Source organism: Calypte anna, chromosome 5A (genome assembly GCF_003957555.1).
Source record: "Calypte anna isolate BGI_N300 chromosome 5A, bCalAnn1_v1.p, whole genome shotgun sequence".
Classification (NCBI taxonomy): Eukaryota; Metazoa; Chordata; class Aves; order Apodiformes; family Trochilidae; genus Calypte; species Calypte anna.
Genome location: NC_044251.1, coordinates 1,022,130 through 1,049,120, shown reverse-complemented (window position 1 = coordinate 1,049,120; position 26,991 = coordinate 1,022,130). Strand labels below are relative to the sequence as shown.

The following is a 26,991-nucleotide window of genomic DNA, read 5'->3' as shown; positions in this document are numbered from 1 at the left end:
TAAATCTATTGAGCATCTTTGATCAACTGGTTACAGTGCAAACAAATTTAAGAAGATGACAAAAAACCCCAACAGGCCACAACATCCAGAAATAAAATATCAGTTTTCATTTATATAGATCTCTCCATGAAAAGCTGACCTGACCATCACGTGGATACAGAAAATATGACCACAAAAGCTGACCAGACCATCACATGGATACAGAAAAATGATCACAATTTGGATAAAAGCTGTACAGGGAAATGAGGTAAGCACTCTCCTGAACGAACCAAAGTGAGCATCAGAAACTCTTCTGGGACAGCCCCCTGGGTTTTAGCCACTTTTATGGGTTCTAAGCAAAAGACAGTAAGGTCATGCCTAGGGGATACAGACATGTATGCAAATGGTTCACTTGGGACAGTATCACACTGTCAAATATGTTGATTAAGCTCTTATGAAGCTGACTGCATTTGTTATGGATTCCCAAAACATGGAGTTACAAATTCTGCAATTTATTGTGTTCTTATGGTATTAAAATCAGTTGGGTGGTCTAGTGTAAAATAAATGCAGTTGTAGGAAATAAGGGAGACCTGCAACTTACTGCTGTAGAAGAAAGCCTGTACTGCAGAAGGAAAAGTGTATTCAATGCACTTTGTAGATCCTGATTGATTAATCAGATAGATTTTTGAAAGCTTGATAAATATTCAGTAAACTCAAGGAGAAAAATATGATGACAAAGGAAACACCCAGTGCTTTGGTGCCATACTGAAATTTATATGCCTTGTACACTAAAAGCCTGCAAGAATTAAATTATAATGCTGTATTACATACAAAAAACTTCCAAGTCTCTAGGAATGATAGTTGGGTTCAGAATTGGCAGGTCAACCATTACGAACTTGTCAAGAAAAATGCATTTTTGCAGTGTTTTGTGGGGTTTTTTTTGTTTTTTTTGGTTTTGTTTTTTAAATGGGACATATTCTGAAGGGGAAAACAATTCTGCAAACTCTATACGCACAGAGTAACACCCTGAAGAGTTGAAACAAGCTGATATATCCCCTATAAATCAATGAGTTTCTGTAGCTCTATGTGCCTAACATAATAACCGAAAATCCCCACACTGTACTCTCTGCTCACTCCCCTAGATATAGACTGGCCCTGTAAAACAGACATTTGCCCAGCTGTCAGCATAAGATCATTGTGGTCACCCCATCTGAAAGTTCATGTACTTGGTTAACTCAAATGAACCCATCAAAGAAGAAAAAAAAAAGGTCCCATCATAAAATCTGGGTCTTCTGCATTTTACCCAAATATGATGCTACTTCCCACCACTCCCCTGTTACAGTCAACACATGGTTTGGTGAATAAAAAAAGTAAAGGAAGCCTGGATACACCTGCCTTCTGAATATAAAGGAGTTTAAACTGTAGTGGCATTTAGGAGTAGTGCTTTTCCTTTTCTATTCACACAGAGTAGCAAGGATCTTACTGAATATCAATTAAACAGATGCACAAAAAGGCTAAACAAAACACTGCAAAATCTGATTAAGTCTTTAAACACTGATCCGAGGTCATTTTCATACTTTGAAGACCCATAAACCATTTTGGGAAGGATATCTTTTCACTACAAAATAATTAGAAGTCATCAAGAAACCTTGGGTGTGATGAAGTGACAAAATATTTACTTTCTGTGCTTTGTTCCTCTTACCTAAACCCCATAATACTCATATTCTAAAAGCAGTCAATTTTGCACTCGAATACTTTATGATGTGGGATCTTTTTTTCAAGATTATAGATATATAAACCCACCATGTTTCTAAACTTTTTTTCATTAAAATCATTGTTCTACTAATTGAGCAGTAAGAAAGGTCTTTAGATTGCCCTTTTATTGCATGAAGTGGGCTATTTAAAGGCACGAATAGTAAAAGTAGGCAGTGCTGTATTCTATGATGCTTAAATATACAGACCATTAGGGTATGTAGGAATGAATTAAAAAAAATATCAAAGGAGAAATCAATCTGGGGTAAAAGAACAGTAAAACTGTTTAAATATACATTTTATATATTTGTCACAAGGAGAAACCCATTATTTAATTATTTTTGAATGCCATTTTTACATTCCCCATTATTTATGACACTATAGATACCTCCAGGTACACACAGGATAACTATACAAAACACACACAAACACATCCAAGACCAATCTGGATATTCCTGAGAGCAGTGAAGTTTTTGTTTATACCCAGGCTTAGGATACAGACCAATAATCTACAAGAGGCAGCAGCTACTGCTCTAACTGAAGTCTGACAGAAGTTGGACTCACAACCATGCTCCCAGTCACTGAAGTTTCACAAACTTCCCAAATCTCTCATGTTATACAAGAAGAAATACACAGAATGTGGAGTTGAGATTTCCTGCACTTGGAAATGGCACACCTCAGGCACACTGGAGCCTCATCTTGGGAAGATGACCTTCAGGATATGGTGCTCCCTACTCCAGTCCGTCCTTCTCTGCAGTATCTTTACAGCTGAATGCTGAAATATCTCTCCCCTGTTTTAACAACATACAAGGGCTAACCCAGCCCTAGCTGGTGCACTGAACAGAGCTGCCTCGATGCACGTGGGACTGCAAGGATTTTTAGTAATGAGACAGATATTAGTTTGCTTAATGAGGAAAGGGAAAGTTTCCTTCATTATTACATGTTTCATGTTCTCTTTTCAGCCTGGTAGAAAATGTTTGGGAAGCTCTGAGAAAACATAATTTATGTGCACAATGACAGTATGGGAGGTAAAGTGCTTTTCCTGTTAGAATAGAACATAACAGTCAGATGACTGGAATTTAATAAGTTCTTATTAAGAACTTAAACGTTCTTCTGAAGTTCATACATTACTTCTTTCATTATTCCATCTCAAGTGTTTTGTTGCACCAAATTAAAGCCCAAAAAGCCTGTATAAACCAGGTTTCTAGGACACATCTCTGCTGAACTTGCTCGAAGAATGTGGTAGTGAACGTATGTGTAAAATTGACTTATAAGATGAAAAAGGATGGTGCTGCTGTGCTCTGAGGCTCATTCAAACCAAAACCCCAGCGTGTCTGAAAATCCCTTCCTCCTCAAGCAGTTACAGTTGTGATGGTCTAAGGACATATGGCAGCAATGCCATTTTTGTAGAGAAAATGATGTAGTTGGAAAAGAGCAGACGAGGTATCAGGAGCACAAGCTGCTCTCCAGAATTCAAGTAACACATAAATACTGCTGGCATCAATGAGCCAGGAAGTGTGCAGCCTATGAAGAGGTTGAGTGCTTTCTTCAGCTGCAAAGCTCTGGACATATTTCTGTTTAGTTTCCTTACAGCAAAGTTTAATGGGTTTAGAGCAAAATCTTCTCATGTCAGTAGGATTTAAATTATGACCTGGACAACCCTGACAGTCTTATGAATAAAAGCCTCAGTGAAGGTGTGCAGCAGAGAAGAGATGGCCTCTTCCAAAAACCTGAAACTGAGCCATGGGGAGAAAGACAGAGAGGACAAATCCCCAGTGCCCTGGAGCAAGCAGCAGCACTTGTTCAAAGACATTCTCAGAGCAGCATTCTGTGGACTGACAAAGAGCAGTGGCCCACGAGGGGCATCTCAACAGGCTAAAGCCACTGCCTTGTGCTAAGCACTTCCTGACAATGGTATTTAAGATTACTACTACTGTGGTTTTTTAAATAGTGAAAAATGTACATCTGCTTTATAAGGCACCAAACCAGAACAAACTGCACACAGTGACCTCCATTGTATTCAAGAAGACTTCAGAAGGAAGCTTTGCAGTGTGAACTATCAGCAGTTTTGCCCCCTTAACTTCTGTACAGGAAGTAATTTATAGTGTGACAGACAGTTCTCCTGCTCCCAAGTGCTTTTTTCCCTACTTGGAGATGCTTGATTTATTTCTCTTTTCAGTGTGTTTTCTGAAAATGATAATAGATCTAATTTCTTCCTCTGCAAGTTGCCCCCCACATTGACAATGGATAACTTCAGAGTTTGATGATTCCTGCAAAGCTGGAAGAGAGCACCTTAAAACAGGGTAACTGTGAATATGTGACAAAGATCCTCACTGATTCAGCAGCACTTCTATTCCTACACTTTTGAAGTCTTACTTGTGCTCAACACCCCTTTTCTTCACCTATTAGCACACTCTGCAAAGTCCCAGACCTTTATCAACTTTAAAATCTAAATCTATGAAGTGAAGCAATTTGCAACATGGAATCAGTCTGTTTAATGAAGATTTTTAAATCCATAGGGTCTCTTCGTATAGTAACTGTAGAATCAGAGTGGTTAGGTCACACAGGGAGGAAGGAAGGGACTTTTAGCACTGACTTTTTCAAGAAGCATGGCAGCAGTACTTGTAAACATGTTTTCATGCATGTGAACAGCCAACAGGAGGCTGTTCAAGCACTTCTTTAGTTTAACACATGTGACAACAAATGGAATAGAGAACAAAACAAAACAAAAACTGCCTAAGAAGAATAGAAAAGTCTGGTGCCTACCCTTCTGGCATGGATTTTTGTCTGTAAGTGCCCCCAGCAGAGCCAGTCTCACTCGAGGAGGATAAGTTGCTTGGAGAATTACGGCACTGCTGCGACCTCGCTAAGGCAATGGAGGAAACTGTGACGTAGACATCAGAACCAGGAGACAGCCTGCTCAGGGAAAAGAACCAGAGAGGTCAGCAATACTCTACAGCAGTGTCCAACTGCACAGCAGGAGGAACAACACCACCAAAGCAGGAGAGACAACACCAGGAAAAGCATGATGGACACCACCAGGCAAACATCAGCAAAGACCGTGGCGTCACGGAGACAGCAGAAATGAAATCAGCTGAAGGAAATCAGCTGAATCAAATGAAATCAGCTGAGGGATCAGACATTTCCCTCTAATTAATCTATTGGAAAACACAGAAAATCAGCTGCAAAAAGCAGAATGCAGGGGAGTCAATAAAGAGAGGCGAGCGTGGGAGGAAAATCCTGCCACGTAGTAGGGAACCAGCTCAGCTTTAGAAATCCTGATTTGTTTTTACAGATAATGGAATAATGAAGCATGACATTCCTCATCCAAATACCAAAAGAACAAAATATTTCTAATTCTCAAAATCAAGTCCTGCCTGGAATTTAAACTAAGTGTAATAAGCTGTCTATGCAAAGTGTTCCAAGAGAATCAAGCTTATTCCTACATCACCAAACATTAAATCACAAGGATTATAATATGGAATGTTATTTACAAATACTTTAACATCCTCCTGAAAAACCTCACATTCTAATATAAAAATCTCAGTGTATCAGAATTCCTTTTAAAAATAAAGACCTGAGCCATCTGAAGCCTTCTCCTCTTGGAATAACCATATGGCAGATGAATGGGCATGAAGTTGCCACAGACCTGGGCAGGATGGCTGGCAGGCTCATACTGCTCACCTTGCATATCCCCTTCTGCAGTTGAATGCTTCTTTAAGATCATTTTCTGCTTTGAGCATTTTGTTTCCCAAACCCCAACCAAATTAACTGCTGCTAGCTAGGTCTTTGTTCTATTTTTTAGCAAGTGAAGCCACTCATATATATGCGTACATCCACATGTATAAGAAAGCATACACAGATCTCAGCTGCACATCTGTCTCCCCCTTCAATATTTTTGCAAAAAAGCAGTAAACTAACAAAATGCCTGAACTGACAGACATTCTGATCATCTAGAACTTCATGAAGTGCACATGATAGCAATTGTCTTCTCCAGCCACACAGGAATGATCTAAAGCCTGATACCACAAGCAGCATATTGAATTCAGTAACTCCTTTCTGACCTTCCAAACTGAATTTAACTTGTCTATGTTTATCAAGCAACAATTCTGACATCTTTGATTGCCAAAGGACACAGTCCAAGAGTTGGAAACCTGGGCACTTTTGAGCAAGCAGTTCATGGCAGACTTATAAAGAGAAAAAAAATTTTGGCCAACAAAAAGAGTTTTAATAGTATTAAGCCAATCTGTTTAGGCACACACATTTACACTCAGTTATGCTTGCAGAGTAATACACAATTTAAAACTTTTTCCCCAGTACTGAAACTAGAATTTATGGTAAGGAAACCAATTTACTTCTCAAATAATTTCTATAAAATTATTTCCTATTGGAAATGCTTACATTTTCACTTCAGATTCAGCTATGCTTTTTTCTTTACTTCTATGCCTTACCAAAAGTGACAGCACTGTTCAGAAGAAATGTCAAGATTTCAAAACTATGTCATGGAATTATAACTCATTTTACAAAGATGAGAGAGCTGAGGACAAACAAAACTGTATTACAAATGTGGCTGGAAGACCAGCAGTGATGGACCAGTCAGGCAGGACATCTTGTTATTTAAAGCAGCAATAACATTTTGTAGGTACAGTACACAATTAGCACTAAAAAACCTATTACTAGGGAAAGACATTACACTTTATGTGAAGCAAGTATAATTAAGACCAAAGGACTTGAGTAAAATTAGTTCAAATTGACTTTTTGAGGTGCTTTGAAATCTATTGATGAAAGGCACTTCTCAAACAAAAGGAGTATTGTGTTAACAGTATGGCCCTATAGTCAAGAGAATCCATGCCTGCCTTTTATTTATAATTAAAAAAACAAACTAAAGCAAGCTATTACTCATTTTAAAAGACACCTTTAAAGAAGACATTTCCAAAATGGTTATAGTGCATTAGAGTCCCATAATTGAATTAAAGGCAGGCCAAGCATCCATTGGCATTAAACAGACACAATTACATTACAGCCAAGTGACCTGGGTCACACCAGGCATGGGCAACAGCTTCTAACAGATCCAGCTCATCCTGAAGGGACTGCTGAGCCTTGCCAAGCACAGGAAGAAAATCATCTTTTGTGAAAGCAGTGAGGGAGATGTGCCTATATTTATTTTGTTTTGTATGACAATGCAAACATCCTGCTCTTAATTATTTTCCATGTCATTAGCTGCAATTCCTCCCCATGCCTTCAATCTGCACAGGGATGCAGCACATCCCTCACACAGCAATGCCAGCTCTGTCTGCCTATGGCCCAAGGCAGTCTTCAGCTATATGAAGATACACAGCTGCCTCTTCCCTCAGGACCTCTGCCCAGGGCAGTTTTATTTTGTGTTACAACTTCTGCAAGAGCTGCACACAGCCTGGAAGTGAAGGAGGTGCTGGCAGAAAGCAAGGATGGCCTTACAGGGAAGGGCGTTTCAGTGCTGACTTAGCAAGCTGAATTCCTACCCTGCAGCACTCCAATGTGACCACTGGCATATTTGTTAAAGAAATTTTTTCATTCATTGTCACTAATTGGAAGTTTCTCAAAGGCCCTGTCTTGATTCCAAGGTCCCATTTACTTCTGAGTTTGAAAAACTTACCAAAGCAGCTGAAGTCAACAGAAGCTGTAATTGTAATACATAAAATATTAACAATGCCAGGCACACTTCCAAATATGAGATGCCCGAAATTAGGCACAGTGAATAATCAGAACATAATTTCTCTGCCTTTGTTCTTAATTTGAAAAGGGCCAAAGACATCTCTTCTCACACAACAGTTTTGAAAATCAAGTTTAATTAATTACCCGTGAAGCACTCAGAAGCTATAGTAATAGGCACCACTGTAAAGCTTAGAGGATTAATAATTGCATCCTTACAGGAGGATATGAATGACATCCAGTGAATAGGAACAGAGTAATAAAGAGGAAAATAAAATATTAAATAGCTTTTCTTTAATAAGCTGCATCCACTGTGCAAAGTGAATGAAGCAGATGTCCTCTGTTAAAAGAAATTATTGCAATTTATCAAAGGAGGTATCAGAAATACTGTTGCTCAAGAGGTCTGAATAAAATTGCACAGCAAATCTTAATTCTTGCATGCTTACCTTCCACGTCTGATTGCTGCAACCCTAATAGTACTGCAAGATGTGACAGTTCTCTGCAAACACTGACTCAAAGATCCCATGTAAAAGGGAAAACAATCCATTCAAAAAGGAAAAAAAAAAAAGCAAAACATCAGCAGTTTTGGGGAGGAGGAGAGCAAATGAACCAGAAAGTACAATTATGCTATCACATTGTACTTTCTCACACCACACTGTATTCATTTTTCAATTTAATCATCAAATTTTAGAAGAAAATGAACTATCACATGAAAAGATACAGAGGGAGGCAATGGGACAGCCAAAGGCACAGAACAGCTTCTACACAAAGAAAGGCTGAATGGGCTGCATTGCTCCACAGATTATTGGGAGTTTTGTCATATCCCTTTCCACCCATCCAAACGTTAATTATATTAGATCAAGCAAGAGAATTATTATTTATTATCCCTCATGGCAAGAAAACAAGTAGGAGAGCTGGAACTATTAAGAGAGCACTGAGCAAGCACTGAAAGGATGCCATCCACAGCAGTACAGATGCATCAAGCTCCAGGCAATGGACAGCCAGGAGACTGCTGGACCTGTTGTGGAGTCTTCTTTTATACTTACAACAAGCACCTCTTACACTGTGCCCCAGTCCCCACATCAAAAAAGAGAGACCAAACTCCTGACATGACACAGAATAACTCTTTCAAAAGTTTTTGGGATATGAGACTTTGGCCGTGCAGCCAGATATGCTAATAAACCTTTGGTTTACTGCTACATCCAGGTCAAGGTCCTGATGCCAGAGGGAAACACATAAAATATAACCTCATGTTGGCACGTGTTCTGATTTGAAGAATGTTATGAGAACCTTAAATACACAAAGCCTCAAATGCTGTGAGGTAGGCACTGCATGTGCTACAACGCTCACTCGACAGGTGGCAAGATGAGCACAGACATCTGCTTGTTTGTTAGGAAAAACACCACTCATCCAAGATAAACATCAGCAGATTAGGATTTTTATATAATATGGGAACAGTTTTAAACTAGAAGCTATCTGCAGGCATTAACCTATAAACTCCTACTGGCACAGTTATGCTCACTAACTACACACGGGCAGTGTTCCAAGCAGCAGGAAGTTTTAGGGCAAGACTGTACTCCAAAGTCCTTAACAGAACTAGAATCCAGGTTTAATTAATATTCTTCTAATAAATCCATACTATGGAATTTCACAGCCAGAGCCTGACTGCTGTCATGCTGTAATTCAGTTTTCTATTTGGTTTAAACTACTGTGCTCAGAAACGTTCCAGTTAGAACCTTGAGCTTCCACCCCAAACAGCCCCAAAATGCACAGTGAAGGGCACAAGTCCAGCAGCACGTTTTCCTCACTAGTTTTGACACTTTTAAAATGTTTGTTCAACCCAGTTTTAGTTAAGACTGGTTCCAGTTTACGGTAAGTTTATCACCTAACACAGTACTATGTCCTTTTCCTGAACACTTTTTTCTTAATGAAGTTTGGAAACAAGGTGTACAAAATAAAAACTGAAAAATTGGAAGGGGACAGGGGGGTAAAAAGCTCCAAGATGACATTATCTCCAGTAGCATCAGCTCTGGCATACTACACACATATGTGGCTTATTGGTGTTTCCCTTAATGTATCACTGATATTTATTTTGAGTTATAGGCTATGGAGTGTCCCAAGTGGACTAATTAATGTTGTGAAAGAAGCCATACCATGGAATTTATTGCATTTATATTGTTAGATTTTTCAGTCTTAATGTTGCAGTAATATTAGAGGTTTATTTTAAGATTTATAAAGGTTTGGCTTATATTTTCTGCCTACAAACATGCATATCAATCACAAACATATTCAAGGACCCAGGATACTGTGAGGAACAGGGAGAAGCTGGTGAGTTGGATACCTGAAGACAATCCAATAAAGGCAAATTTAAGTACTCTGATAGTTAGGCACAGGAATGGGCATTTATCTGCTATCTCAGAATCAGGGACTTCAAGCAAGCTACTCTCCCACCTAGAGCAGCAGTATCCTTAGGGAGGCAAATTCTTTTTATGTCTATGAGATGAAATCCTCCCTTCTCAGAACTGGTAATGCAACTTTTATTTATTAACATAGTTAAATGGACTGAAGTCAAAATATCAAAAGAAGCAACTGTCCTGCATTCAATATGTATATTAAGCATTACTGGTAGGCAATTCAAAGAGTTATACCTCTACTCCCTGTATTCTGAGAGGACTCTGTCCTCAAAGAGGGCAACACTTATCTGTTTTGTTTAAATTAAAAACCTTAAAAACTTCTGGTTTGTGGGTTTGGTGGGGTTTTTTTTTTGGTTTTTTTTTTTTTTTTTTTCCTAAATACTTAACAAAAGTCATGGATTTATTGCTGATATGCTACGAGTAAAATGAGTATCATGCAGCTCTGGTAGGTCAGAGGTAGTATAATGCCTCTATTTTATTCACCTGCTGGAGCTCATGGTGGTGCCAACCCTGTGTGGTGCTGGGTGACTGCTACCAGCAGATCAGTTCCAAAAATCACCTCAGATTCAAAGCTCAGAGACACATGGACCAATTTATTATGGGTTTATCATCTTTCATGTCCCTTAAAACACAGATTACAAACAAGAGACTGCTGTTTCTTAGTGGCAGATGAGATCTGCCACCCCTGTCACTGTGCCTGCATCCATAAACCAAGAATGGGAAGACAAAAGGCAGGAGGCCAGAGAGGTGTGGAACAGCCAACTCCAGATTCCAGACAAAACTCTTTGATTAATACCATGATGAGATGAAAGATTATGAAAAGAAACAGCTGAATCTGATGAAAAAAATCATCTGAATCTGATCTTCTGCCACTGCCTTAAACTTCTGTGCCTTCCATAATTACAGAGTAAGATTCTATAGCACTGGAAATAGCAAAGAAACAACAGTACCCCTACTCCTATTCCTTCAAATTCAGCAGCTACCTGTCCTTCTCTGTTTTTTTTCCAAAATAAGAAATATAACTGGCATGCTTGTTTCCCTCAACAGATCTCTCTGTAAATGCAGAGACAGTGACAGCTTTGCATCAATTATCAAAACAATGACAGTTCATTTGAATACTATGAAATAACTCTTTATCCATGAAAGAACTAAAATACTGTGACAGCATGTGCCTGATGCCTGTATCTTAATAATAATCACCTCTGTGTTTAAGAAAAACACAAAACAAAAAACCCCAAGGCACCCTGGAGAAATGCAAACTTAAAACATCACACATTGCATTAGACATTGGAATGGTCTCCCAGGGGAAGTGGTGGATTCCCCCACTTCAGAAACATTAAGTCTCAGCTTGATGGGGTGCTGAGACACCTCTTGTAAGCAGTAACATGAGATGGGTTGGGCTAGATGATCCTTGAGGTCCCTTCCAACCTGACATTCTATGATTCTATGAAAGCAATCTCTTTTCTAGCCTAAGAAGTTCAAAACCTCCCCTATCAGATAAATTGTCAGAATTCTCTTGCTTAACAACCTGTAAATGCAGTTCCTGCACTGGAAGCTTTAGGTGATTCTACCAAGCCTAATAAACAAGCTAAAGATTTTGCCTGACTTCTTCAAAATCCTTAAGCTCAGGAACCTTTATGTGTAAGACTTCAACTGTAACTCATTTAAAATGTAAATAACAGTACAACAGGTTTAGAATGCCATCCAACAGAAGGCATCATAGTCTAAAAAACTCTGCAACACTTCATTTTGTGGTTAACTACGCCAGGAAAATCATTTCTGTTTGGCTACTGGTTTGCTCAGTATCACACTGCTTTCTGACTAATTAAAGCCAAGATAAAGAGCAGTCTTCTGGTACTTAGATAAATCAATCGGGGTTTTTTTGGGGGGGTTGTGACTAGATTTTGAGCAGGAATGAAAAGCCATTTGTGAAGAAGACACCTACCTTCTGCTCTCCAGTGGGCGCCCATCACTGGAGATGCTTCGGGGGATGTTGGCTGCTCGTTCTGGGGGGGCCATTTTCCCTTCTCCTTTCCCAGAGCCAATCCTAGATGGTACTGGACTCTGTATTTGAGATGGTACCTGAGCCACATGAGGTCCCTGCCCCTTGCTTGCATTTCGCTGCCATTTGTTATTATTTCTGAATGGAAATTTGAATTCATAAGACATTCCTTCATTGACTTTGTATTCCATCACTGGCATACGGTAGTTTTCTGAAGAACTCCTGGAAGGGAAGAAATTAAACATGCTGCTATAAAATATATACATATATATTCTCTTCACAAGGACACACACCTGAAAACAAGCTGAATCAATTCTATGGAACAATAAATGTGTAATTTTGCTTTAGAGAAACATGTATTTTTATAAAAACAAATTCTGATACTCTTAATCTGATTTCTGGGTTATGAAAGCTAAAAAATCTGTTAGTAGGATACCTCCCCTTCCTAATTCAAAGAAGTTTTAGAACTTGCCCTAACCTAGACAAATGAAGCTGAAATATTTGTCCTTTTGATATAAATCTTTCTGATGCACAGACATCCATAAAAAGACAAGATTCTCATGAAATAATGCATTACATTTAATTTTCAAATTATCTTAAGGCTATCTTCAACTGTTAAGACTTGGATAGGAGCAGAGGTAACTGAAAGAAGACAGATTTAGTTTAGACTTCAGGAAGAAATTCATCACTTTAAGGGTGGTGAGACATCAGCACAAGTTGCCCAGGGAAGTTGTGGCTGCCCCCTCCCTGGAAGTGTTCAAGGCCAGGCTGAATGGGGCTGTCCTTGCCCATGGCAGGAGGGGTTAGAGCTAGAGGATCTTCAAGGTCCCTTCCCACCCCCAAAAATGTATGATTCTGTGATCTTTGGCTTTGGAGTACCTCAGCTGATAAATTTCCACATCATGACAACAGAACGCTCACTAAAAACTGCAAATATCAAGCCCAGGTTATACCCTTTGCTTTCTGAGGATGTACAGCAACAGGACATGATAAAACTGGAGTAAAACAGGACACAAACTAATGTAGTCCAGATCAGATGTAGGGCAATCTTCTGCATATACTTAAAATTAGGAACTTGGAAAGCAGATGTGCCCTTCAGCTTTGCTGAGGATTATGATGATGTTTCTCTTGACAAATGTATACACCTCTACTTAACTGATTTTTTTATAGTGTTATCTACACACATCATTAACCAGTGGAAAGGAGAAGTAAACAGTCAGTGCAATATTTTCTGCTTCTAGCTCTTCCTCCAAGTGATTACACCATCAGTGCTGAAAAATGCCAGTATCTATTCCTAGATAAAATACAAAACAAAACAGCTCAGCAGCTCTGCTGACACGAGCAAGTTGTGCAGTCTAACAGAGACTGTGTCTGAAGGCAGAGAAAGTAGAGGAAGTGCCTGAAGTCAGTGCTGAGGTCTGGGTGTCCACAAGATACACAAGTTGTGTTTACTTTGGCCTGTCCTCTAGTTAAATGAGCAAGTTAAATGAGCAGTTGAAGGCCCCACATGTGCTCCTGAAGCCCATGTAGTTCAGTTTCACCTGGAAGGAACTCAGGTTGTGTGCTCCCAGGCTACTCTGATATGAGCCACTGCATGGGAGGTGGGGAGAATCAGGAGACTTGCTTTCAAAGTCCACTCACAACCTGAGATGTTGATATCCTTGCTGCTGCTGTTCATGTTTTATGTCTCTGCTGCTCCTTCTTTAGTGGTTATGTACTTCAGTAGCCTGGGTTTCTCCTGGGTTTTTTTTGAAGACATATTTACAATTTAGGCAGTAATAATACAGTTCCTGTTCCTGCTGTGCCCTTAACTTCAAGGTCAGCAATCCATACAGCCAAGGAGTTCAGTGGCAATATTTTAATGACCATCTATCAGAGATGCAACCATAACAAGGCCTGTCTCTGTGCAAGGCATGAGATTATGAGTCAGAGTATTTGGGTGTCTTTTTGTATGTGCCATGACCTTGTACACGTGCCTGTTAGCAACTCACCTTACCTAGCTGCACCCCTGCTCTTCCTCAAACACCATGCCAATCGATGTATTATGACAGGGACTGCTTCCCAATTGAATGTACTACAGCAAGCACAACTGATTCTCCTTTTAGTTATGGTCTGTAGATGTTACTTCAGTAGGAATATTGTATGACCTCCAGAAGACACAACAAAAGGACTCCCAATTTTGGAAAACTGCCCTGAAAACTTGCTTTGTGCAGAGAATTAAGTCTCTAGTAATATATACACAGGATAGCTACAAATGCAAGACACAGTTCCTAAACCTCAATGGTTCTGGATACAGCAAGCAGGCTAACAAGTTGCTTTATGGAATTTTATAACTAGGCAGTAACAATGGACATCTACTCATAGAAGACAACAACATGATGCCGAAGTGCAGGATCTCAAAAAGTGCAGTAATTTCTCCTCCTGATATGGGTTTGGATATGCTAAAGCTGTCTGCTTTTGACTGTACTTAATTTACTTCAGGAATAATAGGATCTCTGCTTTCCACATGGATTTTTCTGCTCTAATCCTTCTGCTGTGATTGCAGCTGAACTTTCCATTTGCTCAGGCTGCTAAATACTGTGCAAAAGCTTTCCAAATACCTCCTGGGTGACCTTATGCTACTGCTCATTTTAATCCCTCACGTGTATTCAATTTTCCACTGACAACTAAAGGACAAATAAAACTCCTCTTTTTCTCTGCTCCTGTTTTGCTAAACAGTTACAAAAGCAATTAATATGGCTCACAGCAAAAACAAACAGGGATTCCTCCAAGGAATGAGTTCAAGGTATTTGCTCACGAGACACAATTTCATATCAATGTAATAAATGGGCATTTAGGTTGAGTTCCAACCTGAAGTGTACAAAGATTTAGCATCTATGCCTACAAAGATATTGCCTGGTTGGAAAACAGCAGGGCAAAACAGCAAGGAACTCACTGAACTTTGATAACTGTACTTCTTTCCTCTTGGCAAATCTAGAATTATCCTTGAGCTTGCCTGCAGGCACATTTGGTCTACTGAAGATAACTGGGTTTTTAATCACATATAACATTTTTAAGGTATTCATACAGGATGTCAGGAATATGGGAATCAGATTTAGTGATGTGGCTGGATGCTACAGACAACTGCAGAAGAATTCAGGTAGGAGGATTAAAAATTACAAAAAGTTTTACTGTGAGTTCAAGGAAAACTGACTTAGTTTCCAATCTAGGGAAAAAAAGCATGTACTAGTGATTTTTTTCTGACCAAGCAATGTTTGAAAGCTATAAAAGCAATAATACAGTTGTGACAGAAGCCCTAGGCTTAACACAAATGGGAAGCAAGAGACATGCAGCAAGATCTATTACCGAGCCAAGAAAATTACCATTTGCAGCATTTTCTCTGGCCAGATTCATACCTTTGATAAATGCACATAATTTACAGCCTTATGTATTTGTGACAGTAGAATAATGTGATTCTATTAATAGCTTTCAAGAATTACATCACTGAAAAGTAGTGACAAATGGGAAAGCAGGGAGGGAAATATACAACTAATTTTGATGCAGCATAAACACGACTGCCAAAAAAACCTTTACTTCCATGGCATATAAAGGATACATCAGTTTCTTCATACCTTTTACTAAGTTGTGGTATTCTGTTATTATTCTGTGGGGCCCGGAGTATGAATATGGGCAGTTTTTCCTGCCTTCTTCTTTCACCTTACAATACTGGATGGTGTATGTATAATTATACCAGAGGTTTTGGAGGCTAACACTTGTTTCTGCGGTGTTCCTTCCCCCTCCGACCCCTAAATCACGATAACATTTCAGAACAAATGCTCTGAACCACTCCACACCCTAATTACACAATACCTGCGTGGTGTGCAGTCCTCATACGGAGGGACAATGACAACCTTGACTGTTACTGATGTCCTCAGAAGATCAATCATTTGCTCGTGGCTCAGAGTGGCCACAGCCACTTTGCAGATTTCCACCAGGCGGCTGCCTTGCCGCAGCCCCGCCTGCCAGGCGTAGCCGTAGGGCTCCACGTCTGCCACGATCCCTTCATAGTTCACATGGAAACCCAGCTGACCCAGACCATTCCTCCTTAGAGTCATCTCCACCGTTTCACAGCCCTTGGTCACCAGCTGTAAAATGAAACAAAGATGGGATTTCATGCATGGAGAGACCGTCAGTGCCAAGGGAAGTTACTCCACTTCCGTACAATCAACCGATTCCCAAGCCAAGGGTGGGACAGGATCAAGGAATATACAGCACAGCCCTGAGTACATCACCATCTGAAAAAGGTCTTGTCACTCAAGCTATATTTCAGTAGAGCATGGCTACCTCATGTTCTGCATTGAGACATTGAAACCATAGAACTTTAGAAGAGACATGGCAGTACACAAGAGAAAAATACCTGCATTTACACAATCATCTCTACCTTTTATGCTTCAGTAACTGAAAAGCCTTTCCACATTTCCAGCTGTTTCAGCAAACACCAAGATGACTTTCAATCACAGAATGTGGTGGCACACAGCTACTAAGCACAGTAAGCTTGCCAAATCTTCTGTGTACAGTGTGCATGAATAGTGTCAAGAGCATTTTCTTAGCTCCTGTTTTTCCCTTTTTTCCCGGTGTAGCTCTAACAGCTACAGCTGGGAAGTTACAGGAAAGACAATGAAATGTAACACATTCTTCCATAACTTAATTATTGGTTAAAAAAAGTGAGCTCAGATGTTTGATGGACAAATACCATAATGCACTGCAATTTCACTTTATCACATGCATTCACAGACTATCTGAAGTTTGCAGTAGGGATTGGGACTGGGCCCTGCTGGCAACATAATGAGTCAGTCTCAAAGAAAATACAACATCATTTGAAACAAGTTACAACAAACCTATATAACATAGAAAGGAAAGGAAAACAAGGAAATAAGGTGATGCTTCTGTATTTGTTTTGTGGCAGAATTCATGCACCTGAAGAGCCTGTTGTTTTCTGTAAATATTGAGATATTTTGACACACTACCACGTCTGATAAAAGTAAAAACAGCACTGGATTTTGACAAATAAAAGTAGGAAAGTCCTTATAGTTTTCATGATAAACAATAAGAACAGATTTAGGAATCTCAAGCTTAACTTAAACTGAAACCCACAGGTGGTGGGCAAGAGGAGAAAGCAAAGAAGTGGAACCAAAAAAGAGAACACAATCTAACCTCCAGCCTTTTGACGATCTCTTTGATATCATCAATGTTGCTGATGAAGCTCTCCAAAGAAACACATTCACCTCTCTCATAGAATATTTTGATATTTGTGTCCGTTGAAGTCCACCCTATCACATCTCGACAGGAGCAATTGAACACCACGCTTTTTGTGTCCTGTTCAATAAGGACTAAAAACTCATTAGAGATGCCTAGGAGACAGTCTATTTCCATACCCTTGCTGTAGTCTTTTGCATGGACACTCCATACAATAGCACCAGAACTATAGATCTCTGCTCCTGGATAAGGTTTGGACTTTTCTTTCTTTTTTGAAGCAAGTGAGATGAAGGGGAACTTGCCAGAAGGGTCAATAGGTGTGTTGGTAACATTCTTCTCTGCCAAATCTTTCAAGTATTCTTGCCGGGTCCTGGTGGCCATCGCACGAAACTTCTCTGATTTATGAGCAGCATTCTCTGCATTAATGACTTTGGCTAGCAAGAAGTCCCTGAAAACATTTGATTTAGGAAACGTCACACCTTTTGGAATAGGTGGTCCAAAGGAAGGTACATCTCTGGATCTTGTCACAGCAACACTAAGAGAAATAAAAGAACAAGGAAAAAGCAGAGTGTTTCAGTGTATGTAAGTTAAGCAGTTTTTGAATTCAGAAAACACATCTCCTTTTCTCCTAAACCTCTCAGGTTTTCTCTCCTTCTCTTAACAATATGCCTATATTTACACTTTTATCTGACCAGTGTGGAGATTATGTCCCCCTTCCTGTATAACAGAAGGCCACCTATTTTAGCACCTACCCATTTATAAGTAGCCCCCAGTACCACAGCTTAAAGAGAGCTTCAGCTGCAAAAATGTTTTTTTGATGATATAATCATTCATGTACAGTGGCTCTGATTTTTGTTTGGTTTTACTACAAAAAGGAAATTTCTGACACGTGCTATTACAAAGAGAAGCTTACAATTCAGCTACCTATAGCTCATCTGAAAACAATGTGAAGTGCAGGATCAATACCAGAAATACAGATAAAACAGATACATTAAAAAGATAAAGACAACGAAGTTATCTCACAAGACCAGTTCCCCTATGAGAGCATCTTCTGGTGACTGAATGAATACATACCTCATACCACTGAGTATATTTTTCATTTCTGGATCAAAAGCTGCACTAGCTGATACTGCATGCTAGTGATGGAAGCAGTCTCAATATATTCTAAATATAAGAACTTTCTTAGAAGGCTGGAAGTATTTATAAGATAGAGATGCTTTCTTTTCCAACTCTTCCTTTTCGTTTCCATACCCAGTGATAAGACTGACCATAAATGTGTTGGGCAATGTCAACAAGCTTTGCTATTCTGCCTGGTCAATTCTTGTTTGATATGGAGTGGATGAGAGCTGTTTGGCATCACTAAAGATTTCCCATTCCAGTCTAGCCCAGTACCATTCACTTGGCACTGTCCTAGGAAGAGGCTGAGGACTGTACTGCAACAGTTCTGTTACAAGAAATACTCCAGCAGTTCAAATCCAATTTACCACATTTCTGGGAACAGATCTGGAAACACATTAACTAACTGTGGACAAAATATCCCAGTTGAGGAGTTTTATAAAGGAAAACAGGATGGCACTTGAACATACTAGGAACAAACATTGTGGTTTATTTGGAAGGCTGGCTGGCATTATTTTTACAATTCCTTCTAACTTATCTGACTCTTTAAATATAATCAGCTAAATTCTCCCCCAAAAAGTTAATAACTAAGATTGCAGAAGCACCAGGGTGTGCAGGAGGGAACACCACCATAAATAAAAATTAAGTCACCCAGTCTTTAATCATATTTTCTACCTTTGGGTGGTAGATAGTTTTTTGGTTTGTTTCTGTTGGTTCCCTATCACAGTATTTCCTGGCAGTTGATACAGAAAGATGGCAGTGACTGTCATCTTTCCTTCTGATGTATGCCAATATAGCTAAAAGTATGCAACAGGGGGTGCTCATGATACAACCATCTGACTCTTGATCATCTTCAGCAGTCCTGAAGTGTCTGTTATTAAGAGGTAGAATATTAAGTGTTAAACACAATTACTGGATAAAATGAAAGCCTCCCACAAACATTTTGATTTTTCAGTGTTACAAATCTCAGGGATAAAAAGCTCATCTTCACCACGTGCTAAAGAAGTTTTAAAAAGGACACGATGCTGACAAAGAAACCAGACTTCTGAAATATTGTTTATCTTTCTTGAGAGGCAGAACCACTGGCCAAGACAGTGCTTGATTTTTCCTTTTATGTAATTTTTAATATAAATTCCAGTACTTTTTATGCTACATGGCTTCCTGTTTTGTCTAGAATTACGAATCTACAAAACTGTTCCAAATAATTCAGTGAAAAGAGGTCAAACTTACTTTGACAAGTTTCCTAGAAAAACTTATAATGGAATTCTATAAATTGAAATTGTTTGCACTGGGTGGAGAAAAGAAAAGGGGGGTTTTAATCTTGAATATATAGAGCATGGAATGCTCTGGTGGTGTCCTGTATCAAAAGGAACACTGATACTCAGGTTGTTTTCCTACCTGCTCTTCCTCCCCCCTTCAAATTTGAACCTGTGGCATCACTAAAGCCAAAATTGTTACTTTCTGTTCACTATCAGCAATCAGTGAGCTTCCAGCCCTCATAATTATGAACACCTGAAAAATGGGAGTGATTCAGAAGCCTGTAGGCCAGAAACAGAACCCTGAGATATTTAAGTTTACCAAAGTATAACAAGTATACATCTTTTTTAAAGAAATAACATTAAAACATGAAGATCTTTCTCTCTGTTTCCAGTTCAAATGGAAAATACATCCGTAGCCCTTGTGGATATATTTCCTGTTTTCCACTTACTACAAAACCAGATTCTGCACAGAGTAAGACCTGAAACTTAGTGCTACAGGCTTAAGAAGAAGCTATGTCCACAAAAATTAAGTAGTAATGGAATTTGCCAATAGGTTGCCTTATTATGAAGTATTGATTGAACATCCCTACTCTAGGGAAGTTTCATCTGTGTACAAATATATGTATCAATTAAGAAGTGCTGTGTGAGGAAGCTTTACCAGAAATGTATGAGGAGGGAAAAGCCTTCAAACTTTACTATACTTACTTGGAAAACTTGAATACATGATCTCAGACTCTGCAGTCAACAGCCTGAGCTTTCCCTCTAAATAAGTACTTCACTGCATTAAGGTGAGCACTTCTGTATCAGGAAAGACAATTAAATTCCAAGGCTAGCTCACTTCAAGAAAACTACTCTAAATCCATTTGTTTGACATTTTGTATTTTAAATAGAGGAGCTTTAGAGAAGTTTGCTAACATTAGCCAAAACTTAAAGACACAATAAAAATTGAGGATATAATCAAGGTAAAATGTTTCTTTGAGCATAAGAAATGTAACTCAAAAAAGGTTATTTCTGTGGGCTTTCAATTTGGTTAAAAAATTATGCTGCATAGGAATCTCATCTTGAAACTCTATTGTATGTTACTATCAATTACCACTTTCTACTTTAGTCATGGTGACTAAACCCACACAAAGGGGTTTTTTTGCTGCATATGCTCTGGAATTCCTTTGCTGAACTGAGACAGAAATTAAGATATTTTGGACAAAATATTTCAGAAAGCATAACTTATTTCTGAAAGGTTTTCACTGTTTTCAGTCCAGAAATGGAACACAAGCTCATATGTTTCATATCAAAATACAAACACTCTTCTAGCATACTCTTAATGAAGAGAATAGAAAGGACCTGAGAATGGAGTTTTCAAATCATTCCCAATGCTCCATTTGTTCATGGATGTGTCTGTGTGTACACACACTGACTGCACTGATTGTTCATGGATGTGTCTGTGTGTACACACACTGACTGCACTGATTGTTCATGGATGTGTCTGTGTACACACACTGACTGCACTGATGTTCATGGAGGTGTCTGTGTGTACACACACTGACTGCACTGATTGTTCATGGAGGTGTCTGTGTACACACAGTGACTGCACTGATTGTTCATGGAGGTGTCTGTGTGTACACACACTGACTGCACTGATGTTCATGGAGGTGTCTGTGTGTACTCACACTGACTGCACTGATTGTTCATGGATGTGTCTGTGTGTACACACACTGACTGCACTGATTGTTCATGGAGGTGCCTGTGTGTACATACACTGACTGCACTGATGGTTCATGGATGTGTCTGTGTGTACACACACTGACTGCACTGATTGTTCATGGATATGTCTGTGTACACACACTGACTGCACTGATTGTTCATGGATGTGTCTGTGTGTACACACACTGACTGCACTGATTGTTCATGGAGGTGTCTGTGTGTACACACACTGACTGCACTGATTGTTCATGGATGTGTCTGTGTGTACACACACTGACTGCACTGATTGTTCATGGATGTGTCTGTGTGTACACACACTGACTGCACTGATTGTTCATGGATGTGTCTGTGTGTACACACTGACTGCACTGATTGTTCATGGATGTGTCTGTGTGTACACACACTGACTGCACTGATTGTTCATGGAGGTGTCTGTGTGTACACACACTGACTGCACTGATTGTTCATGGAGGTGTCTGTGTGTACACACACTGACTGCACTGATTGTTCATGGATATGTCTGTGTGTGCACACACTGACTGCACTGACTGTTCATGGATGTGTCTGTGTGTACACACACTGACTGCACTGATTGTTCATGGAGGTGTCTGTGTGTACACACACTGACTGCACTGATTTCCTCTCTGGGTGTGTTTTCTTTATATACTCATGTGTGTCTAACTACTTTTGAAGAAGTGTTCTACATTCACATGGCCCAAAACCTCCTTGACCCCTTTATTTCATGTTTCCCTACTGAGAATTTAAAAAGAGGAGCTGCACCACCCCCCTGCACTTGAATTCCATGATTTCCAGGTACCTGTAACAAACGCTGTCAGTGCAGGGCCCGTGCACTCTTACAATGACAAAGACATGCTGGAAGTGGGATCGGATGTTCTTTGGGCTGAATGGTTGTGCTCCAGGCTCTTGGAAAACTATGGTCACAATATCATTCCCAATATGGCGTTTTCTCAGAAGCTTTACAAAAAAAAAAGAACAAACCATAGGTTAAAAACAGTCTTTTCACTATTTTTGATTATTTCTCATCACAACTGTTCAATGTTTTATTATTCCATATGAGACTTCCAAGCTGAAAATGGAAACAGTTCAGTATTTATATAACAAGAATGTCATTAATCTCATTAATTTCAGGCACAGGGATTTTCATAACTTCATTTCTTCATATAACATACAGGAAGATCTTGTCAGGAAAAATGTTAAGATAAAGAGAAAAAATACCCACAAGAAGCTGGAAAAGATTCCCCACTTCCCACATCATTACAAGCCAGAGTTGTCATTGTCTTCAGGACATGCTATAAAAATTTTCTGCTTGGCTTCTCTCAGTATCCAAGACTAATGTAAAAGAGAAAGGTAAACTGCAATGCAGCATAACATTTAGTGTAGAAAAACAAAAGCAAAATATGCTGTGTAATCTTTTATTTTTAAGGGAAATTTCTGATTTATTTGCCAAAACAAAAAAATAACAATTTCTGGAGTAAAAAGTATACATATAACAAGATGGCCTAGTATTTAACAAGACCAGGTACTTCAGAGTGAAACAGCAAGTCAGCATACACAGCTCTTCAGTAATTAAAAAGGGATTTTGCTTCATGTAATCTTGTGTAGTGGGGGCCAGACCACATCACTTGTCAGCTCTTATTTTTTTATTATGCGTAAAAATATGTATTATATTTATCATAAAACTTGCTAAGCACAACTTGACTGCAGATTGAAAATTATGTCAAGTACACTGTGGTCCTTTTGACATGAGATACCAACTTGAGAGAGTTGGTAGATAGAGGTAGAGATACCAACATGAGATAGACCTTATTTATCTGACACAGGTGTACTACTGATATTACTGTATAATATTTTCAAAAGAAGATTCAGCAAATAATGCCTCATTAAACAGAAAACAGCCCTGTGCTGAAACCTCTACTTGTGATGTACCTACAATGATCTGCTTTCCTCCTCTTCCTGACACAGAAATGGCAAGTTTTACTTTGATTTCTTTAAATGTTTTGCTTGCCATTAACAAACAGAAATTGACATAAATATTTAAGAGTTCAGTGACTTTTGAGATGGAGGGAAGACTATTTCTAAATAAGCATGTTCCACCTTACCTGTTGCTTGTTGTTTGGAGTATATGGCAGCATGGTAGAAACATGGAACATGATTTCATAGTCCTTGTACGTGGTGTACAGAGAGTGGGTACCCGTTGAATCAGCTTCAGTTAAGAAAAAAGAGAAAATAAAGGCACTAGTTTAAAAAATCCTTGATCCTAGCTGAAATGTCAGCAAGTAAAACTTAGCTATTCACACACATAGATGGCACATATAATTCTGCATACTATTCTCAATTAAGAACTTCTTAGTACTAGGGACTTTATACCAGAAAACCCAGAAGAAAGCCTATTTAAGCATGACAAGTGATAAAGTCTAAATTATTTTTTGACTCCACCTGATATCTAAGGCTAATCAGAAAGAAAAACTGAACTGTATGGAATGTGGAAAGGGCTTCAGAAAGGAAGGCAGAGACATCCTGCAAACGAACATCTATTGTATTATCTCCTGCATAATTAAATAACAATGGACATACAATCCACAAGATATGAAAGAGCAGAATGGGTTCTTTCAAACATAAATACCAGGGATCTAAATTAACTGTAATGAAGTCAGATAAAACCTTCACTGGTGCAGGTTCTTTACACACAGAAGCAGTCATAAACCCAGACAGGATGTTGTCATGCTTACAGCTCATGATGGGAAAAGGCCACAACAATGATACTGTGATGCTGGTGTATTAATCAAGGGTACTCCCACCTGTTTAGGGTTCTGGTCACCCTATTTTAAAAGTTAGAGAAGACAGAGAAGGGATCCAGAAACAGGTCACAAAAATAATTATATGTGGATGATGAGACTTACATATGGAGAGAAAATGATAAAAACTAGGATTATGGAGTTTATAAAGAAAAAAAGAAGAGGGGATATTATTAAACTTTAGAATGTGTTGAAGACTTGATTACAGACATTTGGGAACTTCTTTCTCAAAAAAACCCAAACCAAACCAAACAACAATAACAAAAAAACCCAAACAAAAAAACCAAAAAGGCAACAAAAAAAACCCTTGAAAAATGTCTCATTAATTCAAGTAGCAACACACTGAAAGCTGAAATAATATATATATTCTTTCAATTATAACCACTGTCCACCATGCAAGTAGCCCATTTGCAAACAGAATTCAAACAATATCTAGAATCATATATGGAAAAAATCACCCTGGCTATTTCAAGTTATATAAACATGCTACTTTATTACATAATGCCAGCTATTTATGTCTATGTATTTTGAAAAGCTGTTAAATACTACATCTTGCCTTTTTTATTAGCAGAGAGATCATGTTACTAAGATAACATCTCCAAGCTTTGTGAGGCATTTACAGTCCCATAAACATACAGCCTATTTTCCCAGCTTTTGGGTGTAAGCTTTGACAAGCTGGAATGATAAAACAGATGCAGCTTTGCTGTAAATCAAAAGCCACATCAGAAGGAAGAGGGTAAGAATGCAACTCCAACAAATAATATTCTAGAACAAAGCCTAAGGCATTTAAGCCAAACTTTCAACTTTTCTGAATGGACCTCATTTCAGGCAGAAAGGAATACTTTCTCAGAACAAGCACTAGTTCTGCAACCATAAAGTAAGGGTAGAATCCAAATGAGACATTTAAGGACTCCAGTTGTATTCAAGTACTTCCCAGCTTAAATCCCTGTTATTCAAATCCAAATAAGAATGGAAGCCCACACCCACTACAGGCTGTGCATCTTCCTCACCATTCACATTTCTTCTCTCTTACAAGTCTAGAACACTTCTTCTGAAGTTTAATACAGTAATTACAGGTGTTTGTTTTAAACCAAAGCACTGACACTGCAGCAAAATTCAAGACTGGAATCCAGAATAGGACCCATCATTTCAAGTCAGAACTGCAAACCAGCACTGCAATCTACTTTGATTTCTTTGCAATTACCAGAGGCCTGAGGGATCTACAAACTCAGTAGCACCTTTTTGTACTGAAGGCATCCCCTCTAACAAGAGTCTGTGGCATACTTATTGATCATGCCTGCTCTATCTGGTCCTTCACAACTACTGGGTCTGATAGTTAAGGATGTCTACTCCTCTTCCACCATTATTCCAAAAAATCCACCTTATTCCTCTGTCCTTCCAGTGTTTCTCAGGTGTCTTCACAATGTCTTAGCATACTCCTATTTAAGCTGGTTTTTTCCCTGGCACCAACAGTGGCCAAAATTGTGACTGACACCACCAGTGTATTCACCCCATGGAAGCAATGTGATTGGGCCACCCTGTATCTACAGCAGCTTTTAAAAACTGTGCACTAAAAAAAGAAAAAAAAGTCAGTGCTTCCAACTCAGTGTTTCAAAGGAAAACTTATTGCACAAAACTGTAGGAAAAGGAAAATAAATTACAGGCACAAGAATAAAATTTTTCAGGGCTTAATATTGTCCCCATCTATCTTTGCTGTTAAAAACCCCTGCTTTATTTCTAGTTTCTCCTAGTTACTGGCTCAAAACCATGACCTGTCAAACCTGCTCTTATTACTCCAAGCACTCACGTTCTACTTCTGTTGTACCCAAGTCTTTTTCAGACTCCAGCTGAGGACAGAATCCTGTATATTTTAGCATACAAGTGTATGTCTAACACAAACTGAGAAGTGCAGGTGCACTTCCCCTCATCTGTATTTCTGCTACTTAAGCAATAAAGGCATCTTAGCCCTTCTTTGGTCTCCTAGCAAATGTCTGAGAGCCAACAGAAGTCTGTTCTTACTTCCACATAGTTGAAAAAAATGTTAAATATTACAAGTTAAGATGGTAATCTATCTGTATGATTTCACTCAAAACACTTGGGTTTATTGACAACCCTTGATTGAAACATCAATTTTAAGTCCATTCAATACCTAGATTTTTAATCTACTTAATAGCTTCCATGCCATTTTTATATTATTTTCACATCTTAACCAAAAAGTCAAGCAGTGCAAACATCTAATACAGACACCTACCATCATTAGTTAAGTTCATAATCTCATGAAATAGGTAATTCATAAGCTTCTACAATTCACATTAACTCATCTTCATATCCAGCCACTCTGCTGGACACACACCAGGTTACCAGGTTTAGCTTTATACAGGTAATCCCATTTACCAATTTAAAATATTGAGAAATATGACTAACTGAGGGGGGAAAGAAAAAAGCATGTTCTGCACCTAGAAAATAAAATTATTGATGTTATAATTTGAAATATTACTGTGATGTTTATTACTTTAATGTGATGCCTGTAAACCTCCTAGCACCCGTGGGACAGATGACATTTTCAAGCTCTATTTCCTACCCAAATCCTGCAGGCTGCCAGGAGATAGACTTTTTCCCCTCTGGTAATTCTGGAAATGTACAAAACTTCAAAAGTAGCAGCACTTTTCCACAGTGGCACTGGCAGAGATCCAAAGCTAAACCTCTTGAAGGAGCCAATATACTTAAACAGGCTTTCAATCAATGGGCTGCATGAGATTCCTCTTTGTAAAAACTGGCTCTGTTATGGATACAGACACCAACCAGATACAGACACCAAGTAGTACCCTACCTCTAAAACATTCTAAGAACAACTGATCTGAAGCTGCCTCTTGCCACAGCAACTTTACTCTTCCAGATCTGCATGAACTGAAATGATCTTCTGAAAATTTCCAGAGTACCTGCAGGAATTAGCTTCCCTCCACACTGAGAAAATCTCTCCTCGTGTCTTTCATGATGCATCTGCTGCAAAGTATTGTGAAATGTAC

General features: G+C 38.9%; 1 protein-coding gene across 5 annotated transcripts in view; it reads right to left on the bottom strand.

The window, feature by feature from the left end:
• Positions 1–26,991, bottom strand: part of SIPA1L1 (signal induced proliferation associated 1 like 1) — a 228,744-nt gene that overhangs the window by 58,061 nt on the left and 143,692 nt on the right. For all 5 annotated transcript variants that reach the window (XM_030451666.1, XM_030451665.1, XM_030451669.1 and 2 more), the window contains 5 exons: positions 23,270–23,373; positions 21,967–22,124; positions 17,032–17,608; positions 15,688–15,962; positions 11,782–12,060 (listed from right to left, as the gene is read on the bottom strand). In XM_030451666.1, coding sequence (XP_030307526.1) covers positions 11,782–12,060; positions 15,688–15,962; positions 17,032–17,608; positions 21,967–22,124; positions 23,270–23,373 — 1,393 coding nt within the window. The remainder of the gene's footprint in view (positions 1–11,781; positions 12,061–15,687; positions 15,963–17,031; positions 17,609–21,966; positions 22,125–23,269; positions 23,374–26,991) is intronic.